A 26,696-nucleotide genomic window follows, 5' to 3' on the forward strand; every position below is an offset into this window, starting at 1 on the left:
CAACATAAAGTCACTTTCCATGGAATAACAGTGATAAAACGTGACTCTAAAATGAAAAATTCATAATCAAGTCCATGAATGCTTTTACTATATCCCCATACCTTTCTAGGTTCTTAGGCATCTTAGGTTCTTGGAATTTGGCTATTCATCCATGGAGTTTGTGTATTTATGGAGTTTATATTATAATGTGTATGGCGCGAATGCGCATTTGAATCATCAACTGTTATTTTTATTAATAATGCGAACGGGGTCATGTTGGTGGCACTAGCATCTCTGTAGCGGAAATTTCATTTTTTAAAGCGCTTCTTTGACTTTCATTCGCTAATCCCCCCTCCCCCCGTAATATTCGTAATGTGTCAACAGGAATATGTCGCAACCATGCTCAAACGTGTAGGTGCCTTCTGAGGCACGTTATATGGCGTTTCAATGGGAAATCAAATCAGTAACGAAGATTCCTCTCGATCTTTGTCGCTAAAAATAAAGGATAAAGAGGCACTGCAAGAGAGAAATATCCCTACCCATCCTGTAGAGAAACTTGCGAAAGTAAGTAACGTCGCCCAACTGTGTGCATTTGTTTATGTTTACATTAACCCTATTTGTCCAATTAGCTAATTGAGACCAACTCGCGAGGAAGGAAAGTGTAAATATTTTTCTCAAACACAATAATCGTGATGACCTTGCCAGCGTATCCGGCTAGTCGAATTTTGTCCCATATTTTCGATAATCGGTAGGCGTGATTTTGTATGTAGCAGCTTACATAGTGATCAACCCTGATTTTGCTGTTTGAGATTGATTTACTGTGCATTATTCATTTTCTGATATTTAGGTTCATTCGTAAACAAAATTGCGTTAGATAACATCAGGTTGATGTATCACAATTGGAATGTCAAGGCTAAAGAGATAATTGCTGGGGCGATATTGTTCGCGCAATAATTTTTGCGAGATATAGCGTTGATATATCTTTGTACGTTAAGCTGTGTTGTTGATATGTTTCCTGTTTCGTATTTTGGTTGCTCTTTGCGCCGCCATACGTCGGAGACATCTGTTTACCTGAATTACTATTGTTTTTGTTTACGTTAACCTTACCCTGCAGGGTAATAAACTAACCCTTTTATTTTATAGAAAACTCATGTTCTTGGCTGAGTCGCTGAACCTATGGAGGAAAGGCGATAAGGCCTCGTTTAATGCCTTGGTAAATGTGAGCAGTGAATCAAATTTTGAAAAAAAATCTCGGTAACAGCTGTTTTCTGAGTTAAGGTTGAGCTTAATATGCGCACGGCTATTCAAATCAATCTCTGGATCTACAAATAGGAAGAAAGGCCACTTATGTGAAGCTTGGATTCCGAACTTTCGACTCAATACTAGTGAGTCAATTACATTTGGGCAAAGTAGGCAGGAGAATTTGGCCACACTCACTTGAAAATATGCTCCCAAAGCTGTTGGCCCTAGTACATACAGGATAATGAGGCATAACTAGATTTGGCCATTTAAAAATATACTGTACAATATTAAACTTGATTATTATTTACAGTACTGTTATATTATTTCTTTGCTATTTTTATGCAAGTTGCAATTAGTGGGGTTTTTAATTGATGTCTCCACTATGCACTCCTTCATGAAGGAAAGATTACTAATCTTTGCTGTGTAACATCGATGGAACACCAGTTGATGGCCAACTAGTGGAGTCGATGTATTCTATGAGTTATATAATTCTTTATGATTTTCTCTCCCTTTTGTCTAAAGTTTTATGAGTGCTATGTTGTAATTGGCTCATATCTCTATTTGTTGACTTGTCTAATTAAGCGCAGCAGACTGGGCACAGAAGCTACAATGCTGCTAGAAGCTGTGAGCCTGCCAAGGGGAAGTAATTAAACCAGGGTTCATTTGCATATTGATGGGGAGGCAGTCTGTCTGTTGACTGATTTTCCTTTGTTTTTCATGTTGATCCATTTACCTGCTATATATCTTCCTTTCATGGGCCAAGTTTCTACGGATTTTACCCCATGAAGCATATATTTTAAGTGGAGGATAGTACCCTAGAATTAATGCCACATTGCTATTGTAAATGCAAGACGTGTTTACCGTCTTGCAGTCAAAATGAGAAACACTTTATGTGATAGGGCCCTCCACCTGCAGCTGTATTAGAGACATTAGTGGGAGCATTGTGGGCAAGGGGAAAATTATCTATTAAAATATATGTATTTTCCTGGATGGAAGTGCTCTTTTCTCTTGCAGCAAGCTCTGGGCCATTGCTGACTTACCACTTTGGCATGCAAGATGGGGTCATTAGCACCTGTTGGTATTCTTGGAAAATAGGAATCCGGAGCGTTTGAACCTCAAATGGTTATGTTTCTGAAGCAGAATGTATAAGTCTGTAGACTTTTATTACCCTGAAGGGATTGGAATTCAAGAAGGAATCAGGGCATGGGTTGTGGACATGATAAGCTTGGCTTGACCCCCTATTGACAAAAGGTTTGAGAAGGGAGAATCTTATGCCGTCATTGAGATGGCATGAGCTACCACTGGTGAAACTTGGAATTTTCTGTTGTGAGGTGCCCATTCACATCAAAGAAATGAGATTATCTCAAACAACTGAGTTACAGACAGCTGGTTCCCTAATGCTTTTGGGAAAGAAAAAGGTTCACAGGAATTGACATAGACCAGTAAAGACAAAATACCATGACAGTTGATGATTTTATGAGCTCGCTGGCACCATAGCCAATATGCTGGATGTGGGGGGTAATTGGATAGCAGCAGCCAGTGACTTTAGCGTGGTTCCTAAGTTTTCTGAAGACTTCAGAACCTCAATTTTTCCTTGCTCAAACTAAGTGGTTAATTAAAAACCAGAATAATATAGGGCCTTTAATTTTGTCCATACAAGAATGTTGCTGAATAGAATGTCCCATTCATTTTACTGGGATTAACAATGGATTAGCAATTTTCCACACAAATTTTATTTAACCCCCTTTATCAGTTTTGACGCTTATAACTGTGTCATTCTCAAGGGTGTTACTCCAAAGTGTTAACCCTTTCGCTGCTGTTCAATCTCCGAAAACCTACTCCTCACATGCGGCGAAAATGTTAAAATGCGTTTCGTGGGCCCATGGAGCAGGTACTTCCAGGATGGGTGTGGTACACACTCCGAAGGGTCGCTAATCCGCGGCCCTATCCTCAACGAGCTCATCCACGCAGGACCGTCTCTTCAACCCTACCAGCGAGGGGCCTACCTCCCGAAAAGTGACCACTCTGACTGCGATTTCAAATTCAATCACTCAATCTGATCATCAAAAAATAATTGTTTTCATCGCACTCCTGCCAATCAAGCACGTCTTTGAACCGTGTTTCTACGATGAAAAATAATGATTTTGTTAACTTTTCTAGAAACGTGGCTGCGGACAACCGGAAAAATGGCCATTTTAGCAAAGTCAACAAAATCGTTATTTTTCATCGCAGAAACACGGTTCAAAGACGTACTTGATTGCATGATTGGCGGGAGTGCGATGAAAACAATCGTTCTTTGATGATCGGATTGAATGATTGATTTTCAACTTGCAGTCGGAGAGGTCACTTTTCGCGAGGTAGGCTGCCTGCTCGTAGGGTCGAGGAGACGGTCCTGCGTGGGTGAGCTGGTCGAGGATAGGGTCGCGGATTAGCGACCCTTCGAAGTGCTTCGGCAAAAGTGCTGACCGCATGGCAGGGAGGAAGAGAAAGTACGTCCACAGCAGTGAAAGGGTTAAAACACATTGCGTTATATGAACATTTTGTGGAAAATTTCTTAAATACGCACTTACCCACCATTGCCCCTGTCAACATGACATATTCCACGAAGTTTAGCCAGGGATTTAATCATGATCCCATTAATTTTTGAATCTACCTCAAAATTTGCATTCGGATGATTCCTTTGACTTAAGTTCTCACAATTCGGATCAATTACAGGCTCTTGTCGAGAGATGCAGTGCTGAAGAAAATTGCCATGGCATCAGTTGCAGAACATTTACGGTAATGTATTCGACACTGAAAACCCACGTGTGTTTAGTGGTACTTTTTTTGCAAGCACTAGATGGAATACTTATGTGTGAGCAATGCTCTTTAATGCTCAATTCAGTTTCTCTTTTGTGCAGAAATATGTATTCCCCACCTACCCCAGATTGGCTGAGCTCATCTACCAGCACTTCCTCCGTGGTCGAGAAGGCCATGAGGTCTCCAAGAAAACTATCAGCGCAGCAGCATTCCAAAGCCAGGCAGACAAAGTGCTGACGGTCATGTCGGATGAAAGACAAATCGAACTTTATCTTAGAGTAAGTGTCTGCTATGCATTATATTTACTGTCTTTCTCAGTTTTTTCATGTATTGTTCTGTAGCCCATAATGTGTTATTGAAATTTCTGTAATTGGAGTTTATTTTGAAATTATATTTTGGGGGCTTATAAAATTAAATCACATCCTATAATAAATTGCTGAAGGTGTTTTATAAATGGTCAAAAAGTCCACAACCTGACCTTCTTCCATTTTTACTGAGATATTGTATAGTGAGTGAATGTAATAGAACCTCAGTGAATGCCTATGATGTACCTACTTCTCTGCCTCCATTATTTGTATCTGAATTTTTCATAGTATGTACTATCTTTCTTCAACGTTTTAACGTTGACTATGTTTGCATAAAATCATACTTTCTTTCATTTTTAAGTAAATGAAAGGTCGTAGCACTTTTCCACAAGAATTTTTAATGCGTACAACGTGTTTCGGCTCACTGAGCCATCATCTGGTACAAGACTCAGTACAAGGCTCACTACAAGACTCGGTACAAGGCTCACTGAGCCATCATCTGGTACAAGACTGGCTCAGTGAGCCGAAACGCGTTGTACGCATTAAAAATTCTTGTGGAAAAGTGCTACGACCTTTCATTTACTTAAATATTTCTTTCATTGTTCGAAAATGGTAATCAAATGTTGTTCTTGAGTATAATCTTTCCCAAATCCATTAATCAGGGGCATGAATGAGCTGCTTGCTTAAAAAGGATGCAATCTTGCAGATATTCAGTGGTGGGGATGAGGTGAGGCGGGAAGTGTTCCACGAACTGCTTGCGACTGCATTCAAACTGGCGATGGATCATTACCCGGAGGGGGGACCGCAGACGTGCCCCCTGAGTGAGCGCACCTTGAATGCTGTTGTGGACTCTGCGGTAAGGATCAATGTGCACCCCACACCAGTGGTGCTGCGAGGGGGGATTTTGGGGGTTAAAAACCCCCCAGAGCTCTGAGAAATTTTTAAGTTTAATCCTTTTACTTAATTGGATTGATATTACTAATAGAATAGTGTAAGTATTAATAAAATATCCCTCATATAGCCGTAAAATTCACCATTTTGAACCATTTAGTTTAAAATTCCGCAATTTATTAATCTCGCACCTGCCGCTTATCCTGGTGGGTATTCCATACCCCCACACACCCCAGTATTAGACCCCAGTATTAGTTGCACCTAAACCCTCCAGCCTTAAATCCTAGCTGTGCCCCTGCCCCACACTACCAAGGTATAATGACACAAAGCATTTCTATCCTGATGGAAGGTCAGTTTCAAAATGTCTGACCATCTTTATCAACCATTGGTAGATATGTACATCCTTTACATGAGCATGATCAGTGGCAAAGCTGAAGGGTTATCTGAGAGACTGAGAACACAGAAAATGATTCAAAATAAACTTTTTGGGTATTTTCCATCTAATTTTGTACTGTTATTAACCCTCGAGCGGGCACGCTGGCATATAAAGTAGGTACCTCAACCTTCGAAAACCAATGATTTCAACATTATATGTACATTCTGGTCTACAGTGGCCTTGTGTATTCTTACAATGTACTTTGACTGTCTATAGTGCGATTTTTCAAAGCTCAAAGTATTGTAGCAAATTTTTTTAGATCGGCAAGAGGAACCCGACACCCGTGGCGCACAAAGTACGCTGTGCGACCAGCCGTGTACCACGTGCTTTGCTTATCTTAAATGGCCTCGTTTATTCTCACAATGTCATTTTGACTGTCTATGGCGTGAGCTTTTAAAGCTCAAAGTATTGTTGCAAATTTTTTGTTGGATCGGGAAGACTAATCCGACACCTGTGGCATATAAATTACACTGTGCGACTGGCCATGTACCATCTGTGTACCTTTATATCCTTATCACCTATAAATGTAGAAGCTTGAACTAATTTCTGCATATAAAGATAAATTTTAATAAAACTCGAGTGAATATCATATAAATGCATGTATCGTGGACAAAGTACGCCACGCACTCGGTCGAGTAAAATATCAGGCACGCCCACACAAGGGTTAATGGTTATTGTTACTCTCTGAGGTGACCTTCGGAATGCAAGGGGAAATGTCTGTGGAAGTGTCATGTACATATGTGGATAAATGAAGTTTATTCATAATTGGTGGTCCATGAAAGATTTGATCAATCACAGAAAATGAAATGATGTTGTTAGAAAATTAATTCTGTATGGTATAGCAGAGATCAGGGATTCTGGTTGAGAAAATCTGAGAAATGTCAATGAAATGAACATTCATTAGGGCTGGAAGTTGAGAAAAGTAGGTGATGGTGTGGGAAGAGGCGCAGCAAAAGGATGAAAACTGTTGTTGTACGAGCAGTGTGCTGCTGCATTCAAGCGGAAAGGTGGGCGTTTTGTGGCCAACTTGGCGCTGTTTCACTTTATTTCTCCTCGCACTGCTTAACCTTTTTCTCCTACTACTAATCTTTATTTTGTTGTATGCCATGCACCATTAAATCGAAAAATCCTTTTATAAGAGTGCTTTGACATTAAAATTATCAGGTGAGGGCAATTCAGAAATGTGGGAAAACTTAGGGTTTTTCAAAATGGAAATTTGGTGTGAAGTGTGTGCAAGCCATCAATTGTGCATTTCCAGGAGAACTTGCAATTTACTTTGCAGCACATTGCATGTTGCCAAGTTGGGCGGCATGGGAGTGAATGTTGTTGCTAATATAATCTGAGGTTTCAGGCAAGATGGAGTGGAAACGTGACATAATGAAAAATGAAAAAGCAGGAGCAATTTCCACAATTTTAAATTTAATAGTACTACAGGTTTCGGATTACAGCATCACCTGATGATGCTGTAAAGCAAAGCCAGTAGTAGCGTTAAATTTAAAATTGTGGAAATTGCTCCTGCTTTTTCATTTTTCATTAGTGTTGTTGCCGTTTGACTTCCAAATGACCAAGCGGCACTCAGGCAATGCCACGTCTGACTCACATGGGAAGTTGTCACCTCCTGATCACATTCAAACTTGTCAGCATGATGGAATATGATATTTCAAGGGATAAGTATGTGTTTTTGCTCTAAAATCCAATGGGGCTCAGTTTTCGAGATGTTATTGATGTAAAATGTGGGTAAAATTGGATTTATGTAACCTGCAATACAGAAACACTAGAATATATTTCCAATATAACCCCATTCACATTTTCAGAGACTCATATTCTGATGCTTACAAGGAGAGGTCGCCAAAGTGATGTTCGGGATCTGCATGCGGATGTTATTTCCTAAAACTATATAGGTAAGATAGAAAAAGTGTCATGGCTTTCTTCCACATAGGCCCAGGTTCGAGAGATATTCGCTTGTAAATACTTCGCGCAACATGACGTCCCTTGAGTAAGCGCTCCCTCTCAACTACGGCCGTGGCGGTGCGGTCTAGGGCGTTCGTCCCCTAACCTGTATTTGGTATCCCGGGTTCTAGTCCCCGTGTCGGCAAAATTTTTTCTTTCTTCTAATTTTTGAAATTACTGTTACATTTTATCCTCATTCGTTTTATTTAGTTACTTCGCGATTTTTTAAATTTAATATCAATTTATGGATTTTAAACGAAACTCCGAATTGTGCCTTACAAAAAAAATATTGCCGGTGCTGGGACTCGAACCCGGGACACCAACTAAGGGTTACAGGACTAACGCCCTAGACCGCACCACCACGGCCGTAGTGGAGAGGGAGTGCTTATTCAAGGGACCTCATGCTGCGCGAAATCTTTGCATGCGAATATCTCTCGAACCCGGGCCTATGTGGAAGAAAGCCGTGACACTTTTTCTATCTTACCTATATAGTTTTAGAAAATAACATCCGCATCCAGATCTCGAACATCACTTTGGCGATGTCTCCTTGTTAGTTGAGGAAGAGTGAGGTAGGGGTTTTATTGCAATTTGGTTGTGTATGAGGTTGCATAAACCCAGGAGTTTAAACGTTACAGTGGAAGCCTGGTTCAGCGAGTATGGCATTTTACGAGAATCGCGTTTTTTTGAGTGATAGAAGTTGTACTGCCAGATGGCCTATGTTTTACATGTCAAATAATATGTCTCGGATTTAGCGAGCTCAAAAGTTTTTTCCACTGTGTACGCTCGGTTTTACCACAGATATTTCTTGAGGGCGATGCACCACTGAGCAAGCATTAACTATAATGTTTTGTATTATCTTTTTATTTAACTAAAAATACAAGATGTTTGTCAGGTCTACTACACCTAAATCCTGTTATGTCCTAGCATTTTTGTGATTTACAGCTTGAGTACGCACCACACGCTCCCATTTTACGTTCTTCTTTTGTTACTGGCAGCTATCAATGTGAGAAAATGACAGTGGGAGAGGGAGTTAGTTCCCCCCATCTTATTTGGCTGACTTCATCCCTATAATATTACAATAGGCTTTGTCTTAAGCGGGGAAACTTACATTGTAGTGAAACTCCCACCATCTTTTCCAGTGTGAGGTATGGAAGTTGAAAGCGCAACATTGTCGTAGTTAGATCGGCGCCCTTACATTGAATTCCGACTTATGGAAAGCTATAGCAACATTACCTGCTGTTGCATGCTATCCGGCGATGCATATTTCGATATTTCATATATGCATCGGAATGCAGTTCGATCAAGGCATCGTCAGCTATTGCCACATAGGAAAATCACAATTATTACCAAGATGGTAAAACAGCAATCAACCGTAGGTTAGCGAGCGAGGACTCTGCACCGCTGAGTAATCCATTGTAAAAAATTCGTAAAAGCAGAATTACTCTGCTGATAGCAGAAATCCTCTTCTTAGCGACCAATCATAGTGAATCTTCATTATCTCTTCTTCATACTCTCCAAAATTCAGTATAATTCAAAGTTTAACATCATGTCAGCAAAACTGTGACGCACTTCTGTACAGTATCTTAAATTTGTTTTAACGAATGGCTTAATATAGATTCGGGATACCCTCAAGGGCTATGTACTATGCGAGCACAATTAAAAAAATTAACTTCGTTAAATGCCATGGAAACAAAAGAAAAACTGTAAATGCAAATTAGTATGAGACTTGGGTGGGTTTATTCGACTCCTTCGGATACAGAGAGCGCTCAGTTTTGCGAGTGATTTCCGAGGGATTATGAGCACTCGTAAAACCAGGCTTCTACTGTACATATTTTCTATTGATAATGTCTGGAAAAATAAGGCTTGGATGTCTGATCAAGAAAACATACTTATCTCTTACGATATCATTTGCTATCATGCTGACCAGTTTGAATGCAATTTGGTGTTGACACTTGGGTAAGTTCCCTTGGCAGTTTGATTTTTGGTTTTGGAGGGAGCATGGTCTTCTGAACGCTTGGTGAATGATCCAAACTGGATGAGGCTGGTCAGGCGGGTTAATGGAGACAGAGATAGTGATTGAGTTCTAATTAATGAGTAATTAGCACTTGATTATGATAATAGGATTGTTTTTACCTCATGTCCTCATAAGCATGAACATCATTTTTATGGACTATTTGGCTGCAATATCCGCCTAGATCCCTACTGAACATGAGGGAAAGGATAGCAAGGCATATTAGATGAGACTTACTGGTGGTGTATTTGCCTTTGTGTTCTTATGGAGTTTACTGTTTTCAGTTTCACAGGAAGCAACAGTTGTCTGTGTCTTTTCTGGCCCGTTGGATCATCCAGAACTGTCCTCGCCTTCTTTTAGGACTGCATAAATATATTATTCACTGCTTGAGTACTGCTCACAGAACTATTGCAGAGCCTAAAAATTTAGTAAGTACACACATCAATAGAATTTTCATGATTATTAAGTTAGTTGATGCTTATTGAGTTATAAAGCTAGATTTTGGTAGACATCACACAATTTTAGTGAGCAATAATTTAATTAAATGTTTTAAGAATTCCTTGCTTTCATTATGGATTGATTATAGTTGTTTCATGTGATTTCATGTCCTATTATGTTTGTAAGTTGCAGGAAATCCCTAATAGCTATTTTGGGTGAGAAGTTGTTATTGTGTATAATTTTTCTTGGATCTACATGTCATTCGCGATGTTCATGAAATCATGTTATTATGGCAGCACTTTATTCGCAGTTATTAAATCCAGTTTGTTTTAATTACACATTACAATTGCCCGTATTAGAAAAATATTTTTCTTTCGCCACATGTTTGATGTGACTCTGCTTAGTATTCACATTGCATGTCATGTTTACGTCATTTTATTGAGTAGGTGAAGAAGTGGATCTTTTTCAAATTCTCACCCTGAATGAAATATGGCTATAGATTTTTTTACTGATCATAATTCATTCCAACTTGGTAATAGTGCTTGAATCCTGAGTTGTGTATAAGATTCGAGTGTAACCCATGATTTATGAAATCCAGGGGAACCAAATTTTTTAACTTCATAAATCATAGGATAAGTAAAAGTGAGGCTGTAAACGTTTGTTCCATGCTTTTTATGACATGCATTCGTGATTACCTTCAAAAACATCTCTGAACTCACTTTGTATGGCCAGCATTTGAGTAAAATTGGGACAAAATTTGAATGTATTGAATAGCAATATTTCTTATGCAGTGATGGTGAATATCTCATAGAAGGTCAACTCTGTGCACACCTATGATCAAATTTTTAAGTATCGATGTTGCAATTGACCACGTCATTGAGGATGGAGCTAATTTTAGTACATATAAACATCATAGTGATAATAACTTCTAAACTTCCCCTTGAGCCTCCCCTTATATCACTTGCTCAATTTGCTCCTGCCTGCCCTGAGAACGGAGTCACCATTAGGTACTTTGTTCGTTTTTCAGATGTCCATTACCTTTAAATGGCGAAAGAACATTCATCAAAAGAGGGCAGGCAATATCACTGATTAAATGGAATTGTGGAGGAATCATAGGGTTATCCTCACGATTTATATGTAAAGGGCTCACTCAAAACACTCGAGCATCATGTACACGGTCTGGCATTCCTATAGAAACATGTAGGAACTTCAGTCTTGCATCATTCACTGCTTGAATGAAATGATTTCTGATTGAAGTAATCAATTGCATCGTTGTGTGGGCACTTTATGGGAGTATGGCACCCACGTATTGCTCCTATCACTGCAGGAAAGCCATGTCTTTGTTGGAAGTTTTTTTATGATTAAATAAGCTTCATCTTCATTGGGTCAATATCAATAAATAATGGGTGGTTTGTGCTCTTCGTTAAATTAAACTGATAAACGGCATTTTGGCTTGGATAACCTCCAGACGGCTAATATTTAGTACTTTTTTCTCAATTGGAATCACCATTTGTTTTTCCATCCCATTTCCTATTTCAGCCATCATAAACCTGAAAATATCATACAAATTGATGAAAAACCAATGCAAAACTACTTTTTTCAAGGTAATAAAATTAAAAATTCAATTTCTGAGGCTAAATGATGAAGGATAGTTGCCAACTAAATGATATCATCAACTTAATCTCAACTATATTAATAAACACACGATTTTTACCCGAATACCATAACCTTTATTGGTATATTGTGAAAACTAAATAATTTGGTAAAAATATGTGGTACATACATAATTGTTAGGTACTTGCTAGGTGTTTCTTGACATTCGAAACTGTCCCAAAAAATCTTGAGGTGGATGTCTAGAAATCACAAGTCACAATTTACATTCCGTACTGGTAATCCTGTTTTTCCCTTAGAGTGTATACAGCATCTATGGCTTTGTTAAAGTGACATATTACCTGTATTATGATATTTAAAATGTTTTCGTAATCATCATCCAACTCATTAAATAAAAGTTTTGGCCATGGATTAGTCCGTGATGGTGGTGGCTGAAGTCTTTCAGAAAATTTGCTTTACTTTGAATGTGTATCTAATTATCTACATACTGTACTCTAATTATCAATATACAGTCCTTCAATAGCCTTTTTGCTTTCTTTTCTTTCTTACTCATTTTTTTCTAAATCTATTTGTAGTATCTTCTTGCCTGTATGCCATTAGTAATTTTGGTTCACAATCTTTGATATGTTTCCATCATTTAGTTTAGTTTAGCGTCAGCTTAAGGTGCACTGATGAACCTTTCATAGTCATAAGGACATGGTGATTATTGCTCAAACCTTAGTTGTAATAGGTAAGCCTTCGGAAACTCCCAAATTAAATCATTGAAGTGCAAGGTGGCCCAGGCTGGCTCCCCTACCCTGAATGTGTGATAATCACTAGCCTGTGGCAAAGTCTGGGCCAAATCACTAGCCTCACCGAACCGAACCAACCTTCTGTTTAAATCACTTAGTGATAGAAGTATCATAAATGCATAACTTGTGCACGAGTTCTCAAGACATGAAAATATGGGATACATATTATGCCCAAAGAATTTACATCTCGGAAATCTCTAGAAATATCCTCGAGTTCATGATGTAGAAATGGTCTCTGATTCAGTTGCCACTGAGGATCTGCTGATGACGTGTGCTGCATAAATTTCCAATTGTCATTCCACTTTTATTGTTCCCCTGAAATTGTTCATTTATCCGGTATTAAATTAAAAAAGAAGAATGTGTGCTTTCACATGAATACTCGTGTGTTATTGTGCTTTCACATGCCAAATGTGAAAGCACAAAGTTCTTCTTTTTTAATTTAATTATGAATCGCTTTCACCAAGTTACGCCTCAAACAATCAAATTTATCCAGTATTAGTTAAAATCTTGGCAAAAGACGCATTGACCATGAATATTGGCCCTGTTGTGGTGAGTGGGCAAGAGGCCATGAGAGCTCCTCACTTCCCTTTCATCTCCATTGTATGTACCTCCTCGTTTGTCACCTATGTAATTGTGTGTGCAGGTGTCTTGATTTCTCTCACTCTGCTCGTTCCAGGATCAAGGCATTCACTTAAGCACCCCAGTTTTGGAGAGGACGGTAACCTTTCCCGACTTGGCCGCTCACGCCAGAGAGTCTTCGTCAGGCAAGAGCACTCCCGACAGCCCGCATTCTCCCAAGGTGCTTGGTCGGAGGAGGAGCATGAGCGACGATTTGGGTGGCGGCGGTGGGGGGGGGAGGAGGAGGTGGGGGGGAGGAGAATGACATGCTGCCCGTCTCGCAAGTGTGGATCCTGGCGTGTGCCCTGCCTCAAATCTACACTCGACCCTCGCCCCTCAACTCCCCCACCTCCAGCCAAGGCCTCTCCTCTCTCGACCCTCAGGGAATCATGGCACGAATGGTGATGACGTGTGTTTTCTTTTTTTAATGCTATGCCACAGTAATCGTTACTCGTTCTTTCAGTCATCATTTATCCTCTCATATCATTGTGACTAACTTCAAATAGGGTTGTTTCCTTCATGAAAGAAAAGGAAAGGAATTAATTGCAATTTGCTACCCACCATTAGTGTATTCATAATATACTAATTATTTGGTTTTAGAAATCCCGGTTTAAATGAATGGCAATGGTCAATTTTAACCTCATTTGAAAAAGGCCAGATTGGCGCCCATGCGATGTCACTCCACGTGACGTCAGAGGGATCTAGTTTCTATACGAGTAGTCAGGAGTTTTACATAGTCTGAGATTAACAATGCATGTATGAGGAACAGAGCTCAGGGAAACATGTCTTAATAATCACACATTAAAACTGGCTAAGGTCGGAAAGTTTCCTTCACTTGATAAGGTATTAATAATCCTTATTTAAGCCAAGCGCTACCTTCTAGCAGGGTACTCTGCTACCTGCTAGCAGCCTGCATCGCAGCAGTGCATATATCCTTGCCCCAAGGTCACCTCACATGGCAGTGCCCGGAATCAGAATGACATCACACGGGCTTTTCCCAGCATTCATATTTAGCCACTGCGATTTCATGCGCTTGACAATTTTCAATTTCATTTAATCGCAAAAAATAGATATCGTCATTTACAAACCGAAAAGTGGGAAATTACTCCAGGAGTAATAAACTTTCGATTTAGGCAATAAAAAAATAAAAGGAAACCACCCTATTATCACTATTCAATGTACTCTTACTCGCACTTCTCGTGCATCGTCAGGAGACTGAATGGGATGCACCGACTCATTATGTTTTTGTCTGCATGAATTTGGAATTTAAAAGTTGGAATCCTAACCATTGTTATTTTTTATTTGAAAAATATGAAAAAATGAAACTGGTTTAAAAATGAAATTTAAAAAATGTGTAAGTTATTGGTTGCCACACCCATAATTTGGGAAATGCATCGTTTCTTTGCTCTACTCAAGTGATAGCCTTCAGATATACCTATTAAAATTTAAAGGCCATTTAGAAATCTCGACTGCATTTCTAATTAGCTGTGGAATTATATGCACATGATGTTGGAATGATTTTGGCCTCATCCAGGATGATCTTGTGTCCTGGTCCAGACATGAAATGATCGGCAGAAGCAGAAGTCTGCCATTGTTTTGCCTTTAATTCTGTTGAATTAAAAAAGAACTGGTATCCCATTCTATCCCCTCATAACATTCTCAGCAGGAGGAACGAAATATTGTGTGTTTAGAGTTCATTGTACGCTGTAGTGAACCCAAAAAAGGGTTGTACTCGTGCATCTGATTGCTGTGAAAATAATTGTCTGCGTATTCAAATATTTAGTTCTTTTAATTATGATAAAAAGCTCCAATTTGAATTCTCACCTCAAATATTATGACTTGAGGCCCTTGGAACATGGGTTCCCAGTATTTTAAAGCAAAAAATTGCAGCACAGTAGTGTAAACTTTGTTTCCGTCATATTGAGACTAGGAAAGCATGATATCTCCAAATTCCAAGAAAAAGGCTGGCATAATGCAGAAAAATCCATTCATTCTCAATATTTGCCATTGAGTATTTGCACTCGCAGGGAATAGAATTGGAAATTTGTGAATTTGATGAATTACATCATAATAAATATAAATTTGGTTAATAGCTGTCAATACAGCATACGTCAGTATGAAATTCAGATCACTCTACCATCAGAAATGCAACTGCTGACTTTTGCAAATGCTTTCAAATGTACAGTTATTGGCAGCACTTCCAGTAACTGACTGAAGAATCATGTCGTTTGATATTTGTGGACTGTATGCACTGTCAAAATTGGGCCTCCAGTGAGGAAAATGTAATTTCACATAATTGTGATTTAATAAAATATAATTTTTGTAATGGAGGCAATACTGTTAAGGAAAAAAAATAGTCTCCAACGTAATTCTGTGGAAGTTTCTAATATTTAACATAATGAAAGCACTTGCCTGTTTCCACACTCCTTTGTTTTAAGCAACCCAGGTTTTGGCACTTAATGCCATTTTCAAGGTAGAAATGATGGCAAGTACCCTTGAAAATGGCATTATGTGCTGGGTCAGTTGAAATTAAGAAGTGTGGATATTGACAAGTGCTTTCATGATGTTAAACTGTTAAGGAAAGTTTTATCTTCACATTGAGTAATGGTCAAGTTTTTTAAATGGGTGTGGCTCAACTAAAGTTTAAGTGTTGACTCCACCGGCTCTTAATTCACTATTTTTCTTGAGTAAATGGTCCTATAAAACATCTGATGTGGCCAAAAGTAGATTTCTCATTTATTTCATTGAGCATGTTAAATTACCTATATGCCACCATAAACAATTTATTCTGACATTTTTTAGAATTGCTAGGAATTCATAGGTACCATCTACCATAACACAATACTACCAGCCTGTGAGGTTGTAACTGCATGTTATAAGCTGAATGCTGAATCACCAGTTCTTTAAAAAAGATATCTTCCATATCTATTGTCTCATCTAGATTATGTTAAATATTCATTCTCACCTGCTTCTCCTTGCACTCCCTATTTTATTTTGTTCGTGAAAACCTAGGCTATACAAGAGCAATAACAACATTTTAATATGTTATTCATGAAAAACTTCACGGTTTGAGCCTTGAAAATAGGAGATTTTTGAATGGATTTTTTCTGCCTTAAAAACGTTTGGAGAGCCTCATAGGATGGTACGAAGCAGGTGTGTGGTTTCTCATCTGCTTATCTGTCTCTCCTCACCAATGTTTTTCTTTATCTTTCTGTCACAGCTTGGGATGATATGCCCATCTCATTGGGTACTTCTGTACAATAGCCGTGAACAGGGCCTTGGTGCTAACAGGTGAGCTCTTTAATATACATTTAATGCGGAAACCGTAGATATTATGAGGCATTGTATGGCAGTGATTGAAACTATTGAAAACTGTAGGCTAGGAGGGAAGATAACTTTTAAAATTGAGCCAAAGAAGCAAACCTTATATGCAATATAAATCTGTTCACTAAAGAGCTACTGTATCAATATTTGCTAAGTAATGTGAAAGCATTTTTGTGCGGTCAACTATCCACATCTACTGTATCAATATTTGCTAAACAAGACCATGAGAGTCTCCACACTTAATAAGTTGAATATTAACTTGTGGTTGCAGTTAGATATTTGCATAATAAGGTCGTTTTGGATTCTACCGGTTGCCTCCTAAGTCTCTGAAATGCTTCAACATACTGTACGCTCCACTGGGTGTAAATTTAAACCAAAAATGTCATTTTATCCTGATTTATCATGAACATAAAATTGATGATTTTAAGCATGTATGTACGTATCAATTTTTTGCCAAACACATATTGGAATTTCTCAGATTATGCATAGGCAGATTTAGGGGGGGAAGGCACGGGAGTACATGCCCCCTCCAGACGAAAAATAGACAAAATTTTTAATACGGTTATCATTATGTTCATTTTATTTTGTGTATTACAGTGCCTCAATCATTAAATTTGATATTATTAACTTTCATCTCAAAATAAAGAGAATATTTTCTACAGTAATTGTTGTATTTTGTTTTTAAACTCAAATATGAGAAGACTTGTCAGACCCTTGTGCCCCCGCCCAGAAAAAATCCTGAATCCGCCCCTGAGATTATGCATTAGATTTGCCTCTGTGTCAGCCTAAAAAGAACCTCATTGGTATTCTGCGCAGACCAATAATGAATTGTGCAATGTGCAGTAATGGGGAACTTGCATGAATTTTTTTTATTTCACAGGCGGACAGAAAATTATTTTCTGAATACAACAAAGAAAACCGCATGTATATCTGAGTTTTGCTTCGCGAGATATTTAATGATAAATATTACGAATTTTAAAGCGCGGGAAAAACAACCTCACCCCCCAAGCCACTGCCGACGAAGCCTCGATGACGTCAAAGGTGCCTAAACATCACGCGAAGCTATTGTTGTGATTGTTTGTAATAGTTGCCAGCAGTTGTGAGAGCTTCGTTTGTTAGACGTGTTGATTGTTTTATATTTAAAGATAAATATCCGACGATAGAGGCTTGAAAGCCCTCATATTTTGCATTATTTATAATATTAATATCTGAGTACGGGCATAAAATATAAAACTGGTGCAGTTAAACCAAAAACTATATAATACCTAAATAACATCGTTGTAGGAGTCTGAGCCACGGCCATTGGAAGGGGGATACGTTAATTGTAAGTTGATGTTATCGACGGTATATCATTCATTTAAGTATGCAATTAGAACGATTTTGATGTTTACTGATGTCAGCTTAGCTTTTATATACAATAACTTCATCCGTTTATTCGTAGGTACTGGAGAATTCGTCGTTTAGGACTGTCTGTGCTTGTATTATGGGGTGAATTCCAGTCAATGCAACTTTTGCTCGCTGATTGGAGACATCTAGGAAGATTTTTGTGCCAAAATAGTGTTATTTTCAACGTGACGTCTCCCGTTAAGCTACTTCTAATAATCACAGTGCCAGTGGTTGTAATGCACAAAGTTTGACAAGGTTGAAAAATATCGGCCAAGAGTTATCAGTGTTCCATCGTGATTGAATTGTAAAAAGTGCTATTACGCTATCGATAAATGTCTAACAGTAGTGTAAAAATTGTCAGTGGCGTGCTAATCTCCGTTGTTCGCCGTAGATATGACATTTCACGATCACGCTATTGAAATAAAAACTGTGTGTGAAGTTTGTTATTCCATTATTTCAACGAATAGTAGTGAGAAATGTCACCTGTGTCACTTGTGTGGGCTAATTTAAGGGTTTAAATCAGTGAATAAATAGTTGTATTCATCATAACGAGTTCTGTTATTGTAAGTTGTATGTGATGAATATAAGAATGCGACAGTGACATCCAGTTTTTGATAAGAGTATTTGCCTATTTCCCTCTATATTTTTATGGTATATGCTAGTATATTGTTTATGGATTTACCTATATTATTGAAATAGGTTGTAGCTTGTGTGTGTGTTGGCAGCGGAACCGACCGCGATCTCACATGTGGATTGTGTGCAGACTGTTTTGCTGTGAATTCGTACCGTAGGACGGATAGGACTACCTTCTCCGCTAATCGGGCGTTGCCAAATTCAACAGCACAGCTTACTCTAATGTCAACAGCACAGCTTACGATCGTTATCCTCCAGTATTACAAGTTTCTTTTACAACTCGATTTGCCGCCAACGTATAGCAATAATTTGTCTTAACAAATTCCATGAGGGTCATGGCATCAATTTTTGGTGTCCTAAAAAAAGGCTGGTGTCCTAACATCCCATGCCACACGCCTTGTAGGCGGCTTGCGGGGTATTATGTAGACGTAGATGAATTTCAGGTGTACTGTTCGAACGAGTGGCAACGTTATCATCCATTTTTCTGATAACTAAAACACACGAAGTGAAACGCTTGTACTTCATCATCCCGATGCCGCGTTATTAATATCCCAAGTAATAATCTAGGCACAATAGCAATAGGAAAACTTGCCCAAGAATAACAGAACAAAATAAAGTGATGATGAGCGGCTAAATACTCCCTCAAAACAAATTTTACACCAAGCGCTCAGCGTATTTCCCTACTCCCTACGGTTGTTTAGGCACCTATGACGTCACGCCTGGCCTCGGCAACGCTCGGGTGTCTTCGCGCAGTGGTCGGCTCAGAGAAATTTTTCTCGATTTTAAATGCAATTTTTTTATTTCTTTTGATGTTGAATGGAGAAACTGAAGGTATTTTTGCGAGCTAATGTATCCATTTGACTTATTCAAAATAGTTTTTAGAGCAATCTACGACCCATGCAAGTTCCTCATTGTGATTTGAGAATATGTTGGATGTGAACGCTCCACAGTCCATACTCTTATTCCTGTTCTGTTGTTGATGTTGTCTTGCTCATTGTTCTGTCTTTTCTGCCCTGGGATAGATTTATGCATCATGTGTTGAACTACAGAGGCCCATCACTCACGTTCCTCCAAGGCGACGGAGGAGTGGAGTTTTGTCTTGCGTCAACGGACGAGTGGAAAGAGTCGAACCATTATTGGGGCCAGGACGAGTGCTCCATCATCCAGCTCCTTCCACTGTTCCACATCATTGAGAGTGAGTTCTCTCTCTCCTTTTTCATTCTTGCTTAATCAGGAATCGCACCCAGCTGTGTGGACATGATAATATTTTTTCTGTCTTGAGTTCAAGTTGTTACAGATGCTACTATTAATGGAAGACGTATCAAAGTGCAAAAACAATAAAAATAAAACATGAGACACAATCATAAAAATGCCTTTCATGAATACAAGACACAGTCCTGCACTTACATTGGCAAGTTCATTGATGGAGTTATGCACGGAGCCAGGGTGTGGCTTTGCCCCCTTCCCCTCCCTGAAAGATTTTTCCTGGAGCGACTGCCTGCAATACATCCCCATAGGAGAAAACTAGACCAGAAGAACTTATCCCCTGTCTTTCTCTTAGCTATTAAAAGTTGTATACTGAGATCAGGGCCTCACATCCAAAATTATCTTTAACTCAGATAATATTACTGCCAATGCCCTGAAGTTTAAAAAATGATCTATCAGGTGGCATTCAGGTACAAACACCAATGGAGACGAAGCCATAATGACTGAAACCGTTTTGATAGACACCAACTATGACTATAAATGTCAGCACTACCTAAGTAAACAAAGTTTATGGCTAATTTAATGAAGTTTGTAATTTTCCAGGGCTTAGAATTTGAATAAAATTACCATTGTAGGCAACCTTCAAATGTCCCAAACACCTCCAAAGCTAATTTCTGGACATGCACAGCATTGCAGTGCATTCGAAGAGAGAGAATCGGAACTCTTTCCACTTTTATGGGGTGTTGCATTCACTGAAGCTATACCGTATAAGCGCGTGTAAGAGGCGCACCTTTTTTCCCAGACATTGCAGCCGAAAATAGGGGTGCGCCTCTTACACAAACTTCTTATCTTCCCCCCCTCCCCTTCCCCGGTCGCAAGTCCAAGGGGAACTGAGTGGCCTTGCTTTTCAGCGTGAGTCATCTGAAATCTGAAACCCTGGGTCAAAATCAAGCGGCAGGCAGGGGAGTTTCTCCCTTAGTGACGTATTTTTAAAATGCTCTTGTTTGAATTTCTTGCAAGCATCGCGCTGTCACGTCGGTACCCCAGAGGTGAACATTGAAAAGATCGCGCGGGGTGATTCGCTCCGGAGCGCGCGCTAAATTTACTGCCACGAGTGGGCATCCCGCGGCATTTATACTGCATATAGTAATCGCTTATCAAACGTATAGAAACGCGTAGTTTTGAAGGGACATACCTGGTTAATAGTCAACATCTGTCTTGCCGAGCAATTTCCATTACGCTGAGCACCCGATTTTTCAAAAATCATCTTCAGACGCTAATATGATGATTTTTGCAACTGAAAATTATATCGGTGTCAAAACCTGCGGTTTAAAAAATTCGAACGAGTGTGTTCATTGCTGGACTAAATGGTGGATAGAAGAAATCGGAAATGCTTATAAGTGAAGAGCGCTGAAGGAGAGGTCGAGGGGAAGGAGCGCGCTCCCTCCCCTCCGTATTTCAAGCTACGAGGCTATGAGCGAAGGAGCAAGGGAAGAACACGTCCGATCTTGCATGTGACGTCGTTGCCTACAGAGCGAAGGGGCGACGGCGCACCAATGTGATGTACGCAGTTTGCGTCGCCTGAAGTTTCCAGTCCGTCTCGTCATGTTTGAATGCGCTTATGCTACGCTTGTTTCTTCCGAAATTGTGCTGTTTGGACTATGTTGAATATTAGTAGCCTTGTTTTAGCTATAAATCTTTGTGTCTATCAATTAGAGCTCAAAAAACTTAAATGCTGTCAGATATACGTCGCGTTAGGTCTAATTCTTTTTAGAACCTCGTGCGTGTCATACAATTGCTGAAAGATATCGAGATATCTTCGAGCTCAGAAGGTGACTCACCTAGCATTTGGCCTCCAGAGAATTGAACCTGGTAGACCGAAAAAGGTCAGTTGGTGAGATGGGGTAGGGATGAAACACGTTTCCATGTTCCCCTTTAACTTGATATTTTCCTATTTTCCTGTGGAGTATCGGAAAGGAAAAAAACGGCAGAGGCATTGGCTGATGGAGGGCCGAGTGTAGTTCCGTTAGGCTCCTTGCACACACACCGATTTTGGACGGCCGGTAAAATATCGGCCGATATTTTACCGGCGAAGCGATGCTTGCACACACGCCTGATTTTTACCGGTCAAACGATAAGTTGCTATGTTTTTGAGCCGGCGCCGGCGATCCACAGTGACAATGGCCGGCAGCTAACCGGCATTTTGCCGATGCCGGCGCGTGGTCGGTACGTGTGCAAGCTCCAATGTTCTCCCATTGTTCGCTATTGGAATGTGGACGGCCGATGTTTTACCGGCCGTCCAAAATCGGTGTGTGTGCAAGGGGCCTTAAAGCTACGACGTGGTTATTATCCTACGGCGCTGAGATTGCCCCGATTGTTGTCCAATCTCTTGGGAAGGTTCATGCTATGTGCCTGTCATGTTTTGCCTTAAAATTTTCCACGGCTGCAATTCTATTGCAATACTCCTGCGAGAGCTTTTAAACAAAATTGTTCGTGAGTAGGAAAAGCAACGTAGTTCGATGGCGTATGCGAAGACAGGATCGGAACTCTTTCTACTCCCTCTTATGCCGCTATTACCGCCGCAGTTATCAAAATTTCCTCTTTCAAATAGTACTGAAAGAGGAAATTTCGATAACTGTCGAAATTCCGGGCATACGTCTGCAGCACCGCACGATAGGATAAAAAAAATGCCGCATATTTTTTTTTCTTTATAGCTTCGATTCTCAAAATAGGGGTGCGCCTCTTACACACGCTTATACGGTATTTAAAATTTCGGATCCAGATCTGACTTCTTCCGCGACTTTGGATCTGATGTATCCGATGAAGGGCAATATCCGCGGGTATTTGGATCCAAGGTATCCGGTCCAACCATCCCTACTTTTGCACTGAATTGTTGAGGCCTTTACTTTGTAGAATTCCATTATATGGTTGGAAGAAAATTACTTTGCTTTTCTAAAAAACACACACTTTACTGCCGACTAGTTTCGGTACACTGTACCATTTTCAATACTAGTGAACTAGTGAACACTAGTCTTGAAAATGGTACAGTGTACCGAAACTAGTCGGCAATAAAGTGTGTGTTTTGTAGAAAAGCAAAGTAATTTTCTTCCAACCATGCATCCCTACTTTTAATCCTATGTTCATGTTCCCACAAGGCTGCTTTGTTTAGCTTCTTAAGTCTTGGATCAAAATCTATTACCCAGCAGAATTTCCTCCTCAAGCATTTTGAAATTTCAATTAATAATGACAAAAGTGTTCCTGAAACTATTTAGTGGTGCTAGAGAGGATAAGAATCTGTGTCTAAGTTTATCGTTTTTTCAGGTGGCCCGAAACTTCTGTACATGAATACATCAATACGAGGATACCCATTTGGTATCAGGGCTGGAAAAGATCCTCGTAAACCATCCATTGAAGTGAATCAATCGTTTTCTGTGCTTAACTATTGTGGAATCCCGTACCCCCTCCTTGGCATTGAAGTTTGGGGCTGTGGAACCACGCACTCCAGGTATTAATAAAAAGCTTTCTTCTTTCATTATGCCATTCTTGCTTTTGTCCATCGGCTAATGTCTGTATTGATTTCAGGGAAGCCCAGCTGGACGTGAAGAAGTGGGAGGTGAAGCAGGCGGAGAAGCAGAGGAAAGTGAAGTTGACGTCCAGTGACTGGGTGGACCACCCAGACAGGTACCTCCTGGAATTGGCTGGCCGCCAAAGCTATAACAAGTAGCTTCAGTGGAGGGAGTATGTCACAGTGAAACTCCCATTGCCTCCATATGTGTGGTAATGGTCCTATTTAATGTTCTTGGTTGTTGAAAAGAGATTTTTGTGATCTTTAATGGATACCTCCGTAATCATAAAATGAGCCATTATTAGCCTTGATATGGGCAAAAAATATCGTCATGAAAATTGAATCCTCCAGTGTGTATGATAGTGCATTAAATCATATATACCTCTGTTGAAATTACACTGTTATCTCAGTGCAAATGCTGTTTTTTTTTTAGAAATTTTATGTGGAAAATTACATTTTCACCATGTGATTGTACTTTTAAACGAAGGCCTAAACTTTAAGATACATGCAATATTGTTGATAATATCATGTGGCACACTTCTGGATCACCTCTAGATTTTGACTTGTAGCTCTTTCTGTAACATGAGATTCCAAAAATAATGGTTCCTAAGTTTTAATACTCATTTGCTGTCTGGGAATTTGTGGGTATGTAGTCGATTTGCTAGCATCATGATTTTCAAGTGATTAGCTTTGATGGTTCATTCTCTTCCCTTACAATTTCCCCTTCACACCATTTGGAAGGCAATTTTTTAAAGTTTTATGTGTTTTAGCCAATTTTTAATTGCTGTGTCAGGAACTTATCTCCCAAGTGATGCTGAAGTATTTTTTTTAAAGCGAAAGAAGTGCTATTCAGAAGCTGAAAATAAGATCCAATTATTCTGATGAAAATCATTAGCAACAACCATTTTGTGGAAAATTCACTCAGTTCACACACATATTCCACAGTATGGTATTTATTCATGCTTAATCGATTTCTTTGGTTTGGTATATGTCGTACATACACACATTTGTGCTGTCTCGGAAGGTCAGCATTGCTCTCAATTCTTGTTGTAAATTGGTGCTTTGATATTCTTGCATTCCTATTTTTTTAAATACTCATTGGCCAAATGTTGAATCCCACATTTGACTGCAGGCCACTGCACAAACCACTTCCTAGACATGATAATTTCTTAGAGGCAGTATGGACGTAGATGTAAAATAATTTATCTTTCATATTGTTCCTCTGTTTCCTAGTGATTAGTCATAAGTCGTCTCTCTCCAATTCTATATGTCTAATTCGAGAACATGCAGGAATCTGAATTGTATTTAGTAAATGGCTTCATTTTGTAGAAAAATTAATTTGGAAGTATTTTGGTTAAACTTTGCTAATGGATTACTTATCTTCCTTGTTAAATGTTAGGTATCTCATTGTGATTGTGGGTCAAAAGTATGAATGTGTGAGGGCAAAGTCTTTAAAAAGACCTGTAAACTTGGTGCTCCATCTAAAAAGTGAAATTGTGCAATGTTGTGAATATTGTTTCAATGGAATGGAAATTTATGGAACTTTAGAATTTTCTTCATTTTGGAAGCTTGGATTCATTGGAATGAAAGGAATGTGATTTTTCCTTCGCAATATTTATGTTGGTTGTGATGGATAAAACTTTCTGCGTCCAGGTACATCCATTAACTCTTTTCTGTGATTTGTGAGGCAAAACATTGTACAGTCAGAGTATAGTCTTTTTTTCACCAAAGCAGTGGCCAGGAGGGAGAATCAAGTGATCAAACACTCTCCAAAATATTTGCAAGATGAGGTGTATTCAGTGGTCCTCATCTAAATGAATCCCTCTGATGCTTACCACCACGCCAAACCATCCCCCCCATTTTTTCTGGCTTAAGCCTTGTTCTGTGCATAGATTATTTTATAGAATTATCTGCTGTCAAAATTCTGAGATCAAAGAAAATTCGTCTATGAGCCAGCACATGCTGAGCTTATATTTATAGTGAGATTGCCAAAGTGTGCCATGTGGAATGTGTTGTTTTCTTATAGCCATATTTTTATTATACTTACAAAATGCCTGAAAGTTATCATTTTGACATTCCAAATGTATTGCAATAAAGTTGTGCAGAAATGAAATGCTATTTTGTTAATCCAGATCATAGGTGGATCTTGAGGGGGGGGCCCTAGGGCCCTCCAGAATCTAAAAAATATGGAAGATTTTAATGAAGTCCCATTGCGTTTGTTTTGTCTTACGAGGTATCCTTGTGCCTTCCCCAGAAAGAAATCCTGGGCACAGCCTTGCTTGTGCCCCCCCAGAAAGAAATCCTGCATCCGCCCCTGATCCAGATTATTTTCAGCTCGTCTTCTTTTCCCTTTTGCTACCTATCATTTTGAAAGTAGAGCATGGCTCCAGTGAAATACATATTAACTGTTTAATAGGGATAAATATATGAACCTGACACAGGTATGTCAATGAATTTGAAAAAAATTATTCGTGAGAAAAAAAAATCCTTCGAACTGGTTGTCAAATCATGAACATTCGACATTTCAGGCCATTGTGCAGACTTTAAGACTAACCAGGTTTCTCTAGTTGACCCAACAATTTTACTTCATCCCCACCTGTCTTCTTTTTGCTAATTTTTTGTGCTATTTCCCCTTTTTTCTGCTATTGCATTCTAGAATCCTATTTCCATCAGGATTTCTTTCCCTTTTGACTCTAATGTAATGCATGCATATTCCCTAAGAATCCACTTAGTGGTCTCCTCTTGTAACTCTAGGGCTGGTATTTTTCTGTTATTTCTTCTTCCATGGCCACTATATCTATAAATATTCTATATCGTTCTAACAATGTGTAACGATTTGCCCAGAGAATCACTGTCAAAACTTGCATGTGTGCGATTACATGTCGGAGCATCGGCAGATCCTGGTGGGGGTCACTTCGCTCCTATAACAAAACAATCCCCTGTCAAGTCTTTCATTTGCCTCAAAACTCTCACCATCCTCGGAGATGGGGTCCTGCATCCAGCCCTGTATCAGAGCCATCTAATGGGTTGGATGTGCAACAGTTACTACACTGCTTCAATGCCCAGCTGAAAATTTGTCCAACCGGTTTCGGTTACTAAGCTGCTTTTTGAAACACTTAACCGGGTTCGGTAGCTGAACCGAATAAATACTGCATTTAACCGGGTTCAGTAGCTGAACCGAATACATACGGGATTTAACCGGGTTCGGTTGATGTACCGAAAACATACTGGATTTAACCGGGTTCGGTTGATGTACCGAAAACATACTGGATTTAACCGGGTTCGGTAGCTGAACTGAAAATACACTGTATTTCATAACTGAACCGAAAACATACTGTACATAACCGGGTACGGTAGCTGGACTGAACATCTACTGAACTCTACCAGTTTAACAGCTGAACCATTCATACAATGTATCGTAGCGGATTCAGTAGCTGAAACAAACACTCTCTGTTTCCAATTGGGATCATGTCCCTTCGAATAGAGTTCGACATCAAATCAATCCCTTACT

General features: G+C 39.4%; 1 protein-coding gene across 1 annotated transcript; it reads left to right on the plus strand.

Annotated features, from left to right (window-relative positions):
- Window positions 1-316: 316 nt before the first annotated feature.
- LOC124156543 lies at window positions 317-25,298 on the plus strand. The gene is given in 11 exon segments (XM_046531149.1): window positions 317-543; window positions 3,937-3,999; window positions 4,122-4,298; window positions 5,032-5,181; window positions 9,898-10,041; window positions 13,130-13,330; window positions 13,332-13,472; window positions 16,292-16,362; window positions 19,437-19,609; window positions 22,942-23,125; window positions 23,203-25,298. Coding segments are annotated over 11 exon segments (1,563 nt in total). The 5' UTR covers window positions 317-426; the 3' UTR covers window positions 23,345-25,298.
- The last annotated feature ends 1,398 nt before the right edge of the window (window positions 25,299-26,696 follow it).

Source organism: Ischnura elegans, chromosome 3 (assembly GCF_921293095.1).
Source record: "Ischnura elegans chromosome 3, ioIscEleg1.1, whole genome shotgun sequence".
In the NCBI taxonomy this organism is placed as follows: Eukaryota; Metazoa; Arthropoda; class Insecta; order Odonata; family Coenagrionidae; genus Ischnura; species Ischnura elegans.